Here is a 10,712-nt window from a genome sequence, read left to right on the forward strand (position 1 = left end):
AGAGAGTGAGAGGATATGATGTGACTGGAAGAGGGTGTTTCCTCTAGGATCACTTTTTCCTCACTTCTCTCCATTACCTGAGACCAGAGGCATCCTAGTGAGAGTGAGTGCCTGCACCAACCCCAAAGCTTCTCCTATCCAGCACCCACCAATATGGCTACTCCTCTGATGGGACCCATTTTGGGCCTCAGGATCTGACACTCCAGCACCTTCCATTAACTGAATAGTCCTTATCTTTCCCAAGCCCTCTTCCTTAGGGGCCGGTTCATTCTTTTTTCTTTAGATCAAGAGGAACACTAAGGGATGTGGAACAGGTGGTTCATGCTGCTGTTGCTAAGGAGTAATTGGCACAGAGTGGCTATGGGTCTTCCCTGTCGTCCTACTGTGAGTTGGTGGAAATTAATCAGTGGGGTACAGACTCTCCTACTCTGCAATCACAACTCCTCTGAAATGATCCTGGGGCTAGATCCAGGGTTGGGTCACATGTAGCTAACTGGGACATGAAGCCAAATGTGAAGAGGTTTCAGGAGGATAGGCCATGCCCAGAGGCAGGAGTGCAGTGTTATGCTCCAGTCTAGTGCTTCTTGCTGGGTCATTCAATGAAAGAGACATCAGAGAAGAAAACTTCCTTCATCAGACCAGAGGCTGTGAGCCACCTCTGAGGCATCACCGGGCTCTGGGTATCTCAGGCTTGTCTTCACCTTTCTCAAGAGCTTCCCTTGGACAAGGAGGTCTTAGGAAAGAGATCATGATCAACCATCAACACAGACACCATCAGATGTACTCTGTGGGCTGTAAGGGCATGATCTCCAAGAGACCTTATTTGGTGTTTCCTTGGATAGCCTCCCTTACCAAGCATCCTCTCAAGCCACCCCCAAACATGCCTACTAGACACTACAGGCATATCTTGTTTTATTGAGCCTTGCTCTATTGCACTTCACAGCTATAGCGTTTCATACAAATTGAAGGTTTGTGGCAACTCTGCATCGAGCAAGTCATCTGGCACCATTTTTCTAACAGCATGTGCTTACTTCATGTCTGTGTCACATTTTGGTAATTCTCAAAATATTTCAAACTTGCTAGGCGCAGTGGCTCACGCCTGCAATCTCAGCACTCGGGAGGCCAAGGCAGGTGAATCACCTGAGGTCAGGAGTTCGAGACCAGCCTGACCAACATGGTGAAACTCCGTCTTTAATAAAAATACAAAATTATCTGAGTGTGGTGGCGCATGCCTGTAATCCCAGTTACTTGGGAGACTGAGGCAAGAGAATCGCTTGAACCTGGGAGGTGAAGGTTGCAGTGAGCCGAGATCTTGCCATAGCACTGCAGCCTGGGCAACAAGAGTGAAACTCCATCTTAAAAAAAAAATTTCAAACTTGTTTTATTATCATATCTGTTGTGATGATCTGTCATCCATAATCTTGGTTATTACTGTTGTAATTGTTTTGGGACACTATGAACTGCGCCCCTAAAAAATGATGAATTTAATGGATAAATGTTGTGTGTGTGTTCTGACTGCTCCAACAACTGGCCATTTCCCCATCTCTCTCCCTCTCCTCAGGCCTCTCTATTTCCTGAGACATAACAATATTAAAATTAGGCCAATTAATAACTCCACAATGTTCTCTACGTGTTCAAGTGATAGGAAGGGTTCTATGTCTCTCACTTTAAATGAAAAGCTGGAAATGATTACAGTTAGGAAGGCATGTCAACAGCCAAGATATGCCAAAAGCTAGGCCTCTTGTGCCAGTTAGCCAAGATATGAATGCAAAGGAAAAGTTGTTGAGGGAAATTAAAAGTGCTACTCTAGTGAACACATGGATGATAAGAAAGCAAAACAACCTTATTGCTGATATGGAGAAAATTTTAGTGGTCTGGGCAGAAGATCAAACTAACCACCACATTCCCTTAAGCCAAAAACCTAACCAGAGAAAGGCCCTAGCTCTCTCCAATATTATGAAGGCTGAAAGAGGTGAGAAAGCTGCAGAAGAAAAGTTGGAAGTTAGCAGAAATTATTTCATGAGGTTTAAAGAAAGAAGCCATCTCCGTAATATAAAAGTGCAAAGTGAAGCAGCAAGTGCTAACGTAGAAGTTGCAGCAAGTTACCCAGAAGATCTTGCAAAGTGATGAAGATGTCTACATTAAACAACAGATGTTCAGTGTGGAAAAATAAGCCTTCTGTAGGAAGAAGATGCCATCTAAGACTTTCATAACTAGAGAGCAAAAGTCAATGCCTGGCTTCAAAGCTTGAAAGGATAGGCTGACTCTCTTGTTAGGGGCTAATGCAGCTGGTGACTTTAAGTTAAAGGTAATGATGATCATTTACCATTCTGAAAATTCCAAGTCCCTTCAGAATTCTGCTAAATCTACTCTGCCTATAAATAAGACACCATCTTGATGATAGCACATCTATTTACAGCATGGTTCACTGAATATTTTGAGTCTACTTTTCACACCTAGACACATTTTGAGTCTACTTTTGACACCTAGACACCTACTGCTCAAATAAAAAATACTCATTCAAAATACTACTCCCATTGACAACGTGCCTGGTCACCCAAGAGCTCCGATGGAGATGTACAAGGAGATTAATATTGTTTTCATGCCTGCTAACACAATATACATTCTACAGCCCATGGCTCAAGAAGTGATCTTGACTTTCAAATCTTATTGTTTAAGAAATACATCTTATAAGGCTATAGGTGACATAGATAGTGATTCTTCTGATGGATCTGGGCAAAATAAATTGAAAACCTTCTGGAAATGATTCACCATTCTAGACGCCATTAAGAACATTCATGATCGACAGGAGGAGGTGAAAATATCATCACTAACAGGAGTTTGGAAGAAATTGATTCCAACTCTCATGGCTGACTTTGAGAGTTTCAAGACTTCATAGAGGAGCCCACTGCAGATGTGATAGAAATAGCAAGAGAACTAGAGTTAGAAGTTGAGCCTGAAAATGTGATTGAATTGCTGGAATCTCATGATAAAACTTGAATGGATGAAGGGTTACTTCTTTTTTTTTAAGAGATAGGATCTCATTCAGTTGCCCAGGCTGGAGTACAGTGGCATGATCAGAGTTCACTGCAGTCTTGAACTCCTTGGCTTGAGCTATGCTACCACCTCAGCTTCCCTGGTAGCTAGAACTACAGGCATGCACTACTGCCCTTGGCTTTTTTTTTTGGAAAGACAAGGTCTAGCTAAGTTCCCCAGGCTGATCTCAAGTTCCTGGCCTCAAGTGATCCCCTCCTACCTCGGCCTCCCGAAGTGCTGAGATTATTATAGGCATGAGCTATGGCACCCAGTCAAGGAGTTGCTTCTTATGGATGAGCAATGAAAGTGGCTTCTTGAATTAGAAACTTCTCCTGGTAAGGATGCTGAAAACATTTTTGCTACTTGGGAGGCTGGGGCAGGAGGATCACTTGAACCCAGGAGTTTGAGGCTGCAGTGAGCTATGATCCTTGCCACTGCACTCTAGCCTGGGTGTTAAGACAAGACCCTGTCTCTTAAAAAAAAAAATAGCAACTCCTCATCCATGAAAGTTGTATCATTAGACTGTTGAAATGACAACAAAGGATTTAAAATGTTACATAAACTTATGATAAAGCAGTAGCGGGATTTGAGAAGATTGACTCCAATTTTGAAAGAAATTCTTCCGTGGAAAGAAATTCAAACAACATCACATGCTACAGAGAAATCTTTCATGAAAGAAATAGTCAACTGATGCAGCAAACTTTATTGTTGTCTTATTTTAAGAAATTTCCATAGCCACTTTAGTAACCACCACCCTGGTCAGTCAGCAGCCATCAACATTGAGGCAAGACTCTCTACCAGCAAAACAATTATGACTCACTGAAGGTCAGATGATCACTAGCATTTTTAGCAGTAAAATACTTTTAATTATATACACTGTTTTTAACATATAATACTATTGCACACTTAATAGATTATGGTGTAGTGTAAACATAACTTTTATATGCAGCAGGAAACCAAAAATATGTGTGATTCTCTTTATTGTGGCAGTTGGATCCAAACTTGATCTCCAATGTATATCTGCATTAAGAGAGGCTAAGTTAGCCAGGCACAGTGGCTCATGCCTGTAATTCCAGCATTTTGGGAGGCCGAGGCAGGTGGATCACCTGAGGTCAGGAGTTTGAGACCAGCCTGGCCAATGTGGTGAAACCTCATCTCTACTAAAAATACAAAAATTAGCCAGGTGTGGTGGCGCACACCTGTAGTCCCAGCTACTCAGGAGGCTGAGGCAGGAGAATCGCTTGAACCTGGGAGGCAGAGGTTGCAGTGAGCCGAGATTGCACCACTGCACTCCAGCCTGGGTGACAGAGGGAGACTCCATCTCAAAATAAACAAACAGAAAAACAATGAGAAGCAAAGTTACCTGCCAGTGGCCACATGGAGAGTAAACTTCCATGTCCAAATCCAGAGCACTTTGCCATGTAAACACACTATGGGTTCCAAACTGCTCTATTTCCTGTCACTGGTGCAAGTGCCATGAACTATGAATTTTACTAGAAGCAGTTGCTCCAATCACTGGTGTCCTGACCTATGTTCCAGAGAGCTCTCTGGACAGCCTACCCTGCCCCAGGGAACTCAGAGGCTACACCTAGAATATTGCAGCTGGAAAGGGTGCCTATTTGGTTATGACTGTGTGCTCTGTCTTATATGGAAGCATCTGTATACCTCCATATTATTTACAGTAGGGTGGTGAGGAATCCTGGAAGACTTTGAACTTCATGGAGATATAGGAGGAATCAAATGCCTATTCTGCCAAAATCTGGATCTCCAAAATGTTAAGTCCTAGTCATCAGAGAATCACAGATGAGGGTCTGGACTGTTGGTGACCACATGCATAGTCTTATGATTCCCACTGCTTTTGCATTATTTGTTCTCTTCCTATGCTCCAGACATGCTCCTTCAAGATGGCGAATGCAGATGGGAGGACCCTAAAAGAATACTCCCCACCTCCGATGTCACGGTATTGGCCAGCTCCTGCATCATTTCCATACTTTGGCCACAGCTGATGCTCATAGTGAGTCCGTAACTGATGCTGTCATCAGCAATATGTGCCCCACCCAACCTCTAGTTCATCCTAACAAACCTAGGATGCCTAAATCATGCAGTACAGAAGGTTATCTGAAATGCAAGGGTTGGGTTTAGGTGCTAAGTGCAATATCTATCACCAAGAAAAGTCCATTAGCCAAAAATATAGTTGAAATAACTATGACATGAAGCATTCAAAGATAGTCTTCTATCCAGAGGAAGTCTCTTATAACTCTCCCATTAAATATACATTCTTTAGGATTATACCCATCAGTTAATGTGTCCAGTGTCTTAACTTGGGAAGAGTTCACTTCCTGAAAATTTTTAGTGACAGAGGGTAAAATGTAGCAGTAAGTATCTGAGTGAAAGGGCACTAAACTTCAGATTTCTGAGGCTATTCTGGATCATTGTGGCTAGTACATGGTGACACCTTGCCATGTTGATTCAAGTATTCTATTATTTAAAGTCTTCTTGGATTATAGTTTTTAAATTAATTTATGTTTTAATTGACAAAAAATTATATATATTTATCATGTACAATATGATGTTTTGAAACCTGGATACATTGTGGAATGATATTGTGGAATGACTAAATCTAACTAATATATGCATTACCTCACTTATTTTTTATGGTGAGAACACTCAAAATCCACTCTCTTAGTAATCTTCAGGAATACAATACATTAACTGTAGTCCCCATGTTGTACAGCAAATCTCTTAGCTCACTTCTCCTATCTAACTGAAATATTGTATCTCCAACATCTCCCCAGCGTCCAGCCCTCAGACCCCGGTAGACACCATTCTACCTTGTTCCTGTGAATTGAATTTCTTTAGATTTCATATTAAAGTGAGATTATGTGATATTTATCTTTCTGTGCCTGCTTATTTTACTTAACATAATGCTCTCTAGGTTCGTCATGTTGTTGCAAATGACAGGATTTCCTTCTTTTTAAAAGCTGAGTAATATTTTATTATTTATATATGTTGATGCTTCCACATCTTGGCTGTTATGAATAACACTGCAATGAACATGGAGTGCAGATATCTCTTTGGCATACTGATTTTATGTTCTTTAGATATATACCCAGTAGTCTAATTGCTGGATAATATGGTAATTCTATTTTTGTTTTTTTCAGGAACTTCCATACTATTCTCCATATGGGTATACTAATTTGCATTCACACCAACAGTGGGCAAGAATTGCCTTTTCTTCACATCCTTGCCAGCCCCTAGGATAGTCTGTCTAATTGATAATAACCATTCCAACAGGTAGGTGTGAGGTGATAACTCATCATGGTTTTAATTTGCATTTCTCTGATGATTAGTGATGTTGAGCATTTTTTTTTCATCTACCTATTGGCTATGCATATGTCTTCTTTTGGTCCTTTGCCAATTTTTTAATCAGGTTGTTTGCTTGCTGGTGAGTTGTTTGAGTTCCTTACATATTTTGGATATTAGCCCTTATCAGATGCATGGTTTCTAAGTATTTTCTCCCATTCCATAGGTTGTCTCTTAACTCTGTTAGTTGTTTTCTTTGTGGTTTGATATTATCCCACTTGTCTATTTTTGGTTCTCATTGCCTAGACCAATGTAATGGAGCTTTCCTTCTATGTTTTCTTCTAGTACTTTTACAGTTTTAGGTTTTACATTTAATTATTTAATCCATTTAGAATTGATTTTTGTATATGATGTGAAATTAGGGTCCAATTTCATTCTTCTGCATGCGAGCATCCAGTTTTGCCAAGAACTTTTATTGAAGAGGCTGTTCTTTGCCAGTTGAGTTTTATTGGTATCTTTGTCAAAATCAGTTGACCATAAATGATTCTGTTTGTTTCTAGGTTCTCTGTCATATTCCTTTGATCTATGTTTCTGCTTTAAATGCCAGCATTATACTGTTTTGATTTTTATAACTTTGTAATATTCTTTAAAACCAGGTAGTGTGATATGTTCAGCTTTCTTGTTTTTGCCCAAGATAGTTCTAGCAATTTGGGATCTTTGTGATTCCATATAAATTTTAAGGTTTTTTTTCTATTTCTGTGAAAAATGTCATTGGAATTTTGATATGATTGCATTGCATCTGTAGATCACTTTGGGTAGTATGGACATTTTAACAATATTATTAATTCTTCCAATCTGTGAAAACAATATCTCCACTTATTTGTGTCTTCAATTTCTTTCATCAATGTTTCAGTTTCCAGTGTACAAGTTTTTAACCTCCTTGTTTAAATTTATTTCTAAGTATCTTTTTTTTGGTAGCTATTGTAAATGGGATTGTTTCCTAGACTTCCTTTTTGATAGCTCATTTTTTCCTTTTTGATAGTTCATTTTTACTGTATAGAAATGCTACTGATTTTTTGTATGTTGATTTTATGCCCTGCAACTTTATCAAATTTGTCCATTATTTCTAAACAGTTGTTTTAGGGTTTTCTGCATATCAGAGCATGTCATCTGCAAACAAGGACAAATTAACCTCTTTCTTTTCAGTCTGAATGCTTTTTATTTATTTTTATTTTTTTTATTTTTATTTTTTGAGATGGAGTCTCGCTCTGTCACCCAGGCTGGAGTGCAATGGCACGATCTCGGCTCACTGCAAGCTTCGCCTCCTGGATTCACACCATTCTCCTGCCTCAGCCTCCCGAGTAGCTGGGACTACAGGCACCCGCCACCGCACCCGGCTAATTTTTTTTTGTATTTTTAGTAGAGACGGGGTTTCACCGTGGTCTCGATCTCCTGACCTTGTGATCCGCCCACCTCAGCCTCCCAAAGTACTAGGATTACAGGCGTGAGCCACCGCGCCCAGCTCTTGTATTCTCTGCCTAATTGCTCCAGCTAGCACTTTCAGTACTATGTTGAATAGAAGTGACAAGAAAGAGTGGGCATCCTTGCCTTATTCCTGACATTAGAGGAAAAGTTTTCAACTTTACACCATTAAGCCTGATATAAGCTGTAGGCTTTTCATATATGGCCTTCATTGAATTGAGGTACGTTCCTCCTTTACCTAATTTGTTGAAAGTTCTTATCATGACAGCGTGTTGAATTTTGTCAAATGTTTTTTCTGCATCTGAGGAGATGATCATATGGTTTTTGTCCTTTGTTATATTAATGTGGTGTATCACATTTCTAGATTTGTATATGTTGTATTATCGTTGGATCCGAGAGATAAATCCCACTTGATTTTGGTACATAATATATTTCATGTGTTATTGAATTAGTTGGCTAGTACTTCGTTAAAGATTCTTATATATGTTCTATTAGGCTGTTCTTGCGTTGCAAAAAGGAATACTCAAGATTGGGTAATTTATAAAGAAAAGAGGCTTACTTGGCTCACGGTTCTGCAGGCTGTGCAAGCATAGTGCCAGAATGTGTTTGGATTCTGGGGAGGCCTCAGGGAGCTTTTACTCATGGCAGAAGGCAAAGCAGGAGCAGGCACCTCACATGGCCAGAGTGCGAGCAAGAGAGAGAGGGGGCAGGGAGGTGCCACACACTTTTAAACAACCAGATCTCATGAGAACTCATCATCATGAGGACAGCACCAAGCCATGAGGGGTCTGCCCCCATGACCCAAACACTTCCCAGCAGGCCCCACCTCCAACACTGGGGATAACAATTCAACATGAGAATTGGTTGGAACAAATATTCAAACCATATATATTCACTATGGGTATTGGCCTATAATTTTCTTTCTTTTTTTTTTTTCTCACGCTTAATTCACTTTATTTTTCTTGTATAAAAACCCTATGTTGTAGCCACAGCTGGAGCCTGAGTCCACTGCACGGAGACTCTGGTGTGGGTCTTGACGAGGTGGTCAGTGAATTCCTCATAGGGGGACCTGGTAAATACAGTCTCCTTCCAGAGGTCGGGGGTCAGGTAGCTGTAGGTCTTAGAAATGGCATCAAAGGTGGCCTTGGCGAAGTTGCCCAGGGTGGCAGTGCAGCCCCGGGCTGAGGTGTAGCAGTCATTGATACCAGCCATCATGAGCAGCTTCTTAGGCACAGGTGCGGAGACGATGCCAGTGCCCCTGGGTGCAGGGATGAGGCGCACCAGCACAGAGCCGCAGCGGCCTGTCACCTTGCAAGGGACGATGTGGGGCTTGCCGATCTTGTTGCCCCAGTAGCCTCTGCACACGGGGACAATGGAGAGCTTGGCCAGGATGATGGCCCCACGGATGGCGGTGGCCACCTCCTTGGAGCACTTAACACCCAGACCGACGTGGCCATTGTAGTCCCCGATAGCAACAAACACCTTGAACCTGGTGCGCTGGCCGGCACGGGTCTGCTTCTGCACTGGCATAATCTTCAAAACCTCATCCTTGAGAGAGGCCCCCAGGAAAAAGTCAATGATCTCTGATTCCTTAATGGGCAGGGAGAAGAGATATATCTCCTCCAGGGACTTGATCTTCATGTCCTTGACCGAGCGGCCCAACTTGGTGACAGGCATCCACTCCTTATCCTCGGCCTTGCCTTCGCGAGCTCCGCGGCCTTGGCCCCGGCCCCGTCCACGGCCGCGACCCCGGCCCCGGATGCCACTGCCGAAACCTCCGCGGAAGCCACCGCGGTTCCCCATCCCAGGGCCACCAGGGCCTCCGGGTCCCCCCGCTGCACCGGCGTCATCCGCCATTTGGTGTTTTCTCGGAAAAGAAGTAATTTTCTTTATCTGTAGTGTCTTTGTCTGGATTTAGTATAGAGGTAATGCTCACCTTGTAAAATGAGTTTGGATGTATTTCCTCTTCTTCCATTTTTTGGAAGATTTTGGAAGGATCAATATTAATTCTTTATAAATGTTTGGTAGAATTCAGCAGTAAAGTCATCAAATCCTGGGCTCTTTTTTTGATAGGAGGCTTTTATTATTGATTCAATCTCCTTACTTTTTATTGGTCCTTTCAGATTTCCAGTTTCTTCATGATTCAGTTTTGATAGGTTTATGTGTCTAGGAATTTATCCATTTCTTCTTGCTTGTAAAATTTTTTGGTATGTAATTGTTTATAGTAGTCTCTTACAGTACATTGTTGTTTATCTGGTATCAGTTATGTCTTTTTTCTCTGTGATTTCATTTATTTTAGTCTTTTCCCTTTATTTTTCATAGTCTACCTAAAGTTTTGTCAATTTTATTTAGCTTTTCAAACACCTGACTCTTAGTTTCACTGATCTTTTCTATTATTTTTCTATTTTATTTATCTATTACATCTATTTTTGCTCTGGTCTTTATTATTTTTTTCCTTCTGCTAAATTTGGACTTGTTTGTTCTTGTTTTTCTACTTCCTTGAGGTATAACATTAGATTATTTCAGATATTTCTTCTTTTTTGATGTGGATATTTATTGCTTATCTAAACTTTCCTCTTAGAGTTGCTTTTGCTGCATCTCCTAAGTTTTAGTATGCTGTGTTTCCAGTTTTGTTTGTCTCAAGATATTTTTAAATTTCCCTTTTAATTTCTTCATTGACCCATTGGTTATTCGGAGCATGTTGTTCAATTTCCATGTGTTTGTGAATTTTCAGAAATTCCTCCTCTTATTGATTTCTAGTTTTATACCATTGTGGTCAGAAAATATAGTTCATATGACTTCAGTCTTTGTAAATTTGTTGAAACTTATTTTATGGTCAAATATATTATCTATCCTGGAAAATGTTCCACGTGCACTTGAGAAGAAAATAT

At 40.8% G+C, this 10,712-nt stretch overlaps 1 protein-coding gene across 1 annotated transcript; it reads right to left on the minus strand.

Annotated features, from left to right (window-relative positions):
• Nucleotides 1-8,753: 8,753 nt before the first annotated feature.
• Nucleotides 8,754-9,682, minus strand: LOC458285 (small ribosomal subunit protein uS5-like). Its single transcript, XM_054675022.2, has one exon. The coding sequence runs from the start codon at nt 9,676-9,678 to the stop codon at nt 8,797-8,799; it is 882 nt and encodes a 293-aa protein (XP_054530997.1). The 5' UTR covers nt 9,679-9,682; the 3' UTR covers nt 8,754-8,796.
• Nucleotides 9,683-10,712: the final 1,030 nt, after the last annotated feature.

The sequence above is a fragment of the Pan troglodytes genome, chromosome 21, assembly GCF_028858775.2.
Source record: "Pan troglodytes isolate AG18354 chromosome 21, NHGRI_mPanTro3-v2.0_pri, whole genome shotgun sequence".
NCBI classification, from domain to species: domain Eukaryota; kingdom Metazoa; phylum Chordata; class Mammalia; order Primates; family Hominidae; genus Pan; species Pan troglodytes.

Bases quoted from the DNA above. Each gene is read 5' to 3' on its own strand.
- LOC458285 (XM_054675022.2), bottom strand. From the start codon at position 9,678: ATGGCGGATGACGCCGGTGCAGCGGGGGGACCCGGAGGCCCTGGTGGC.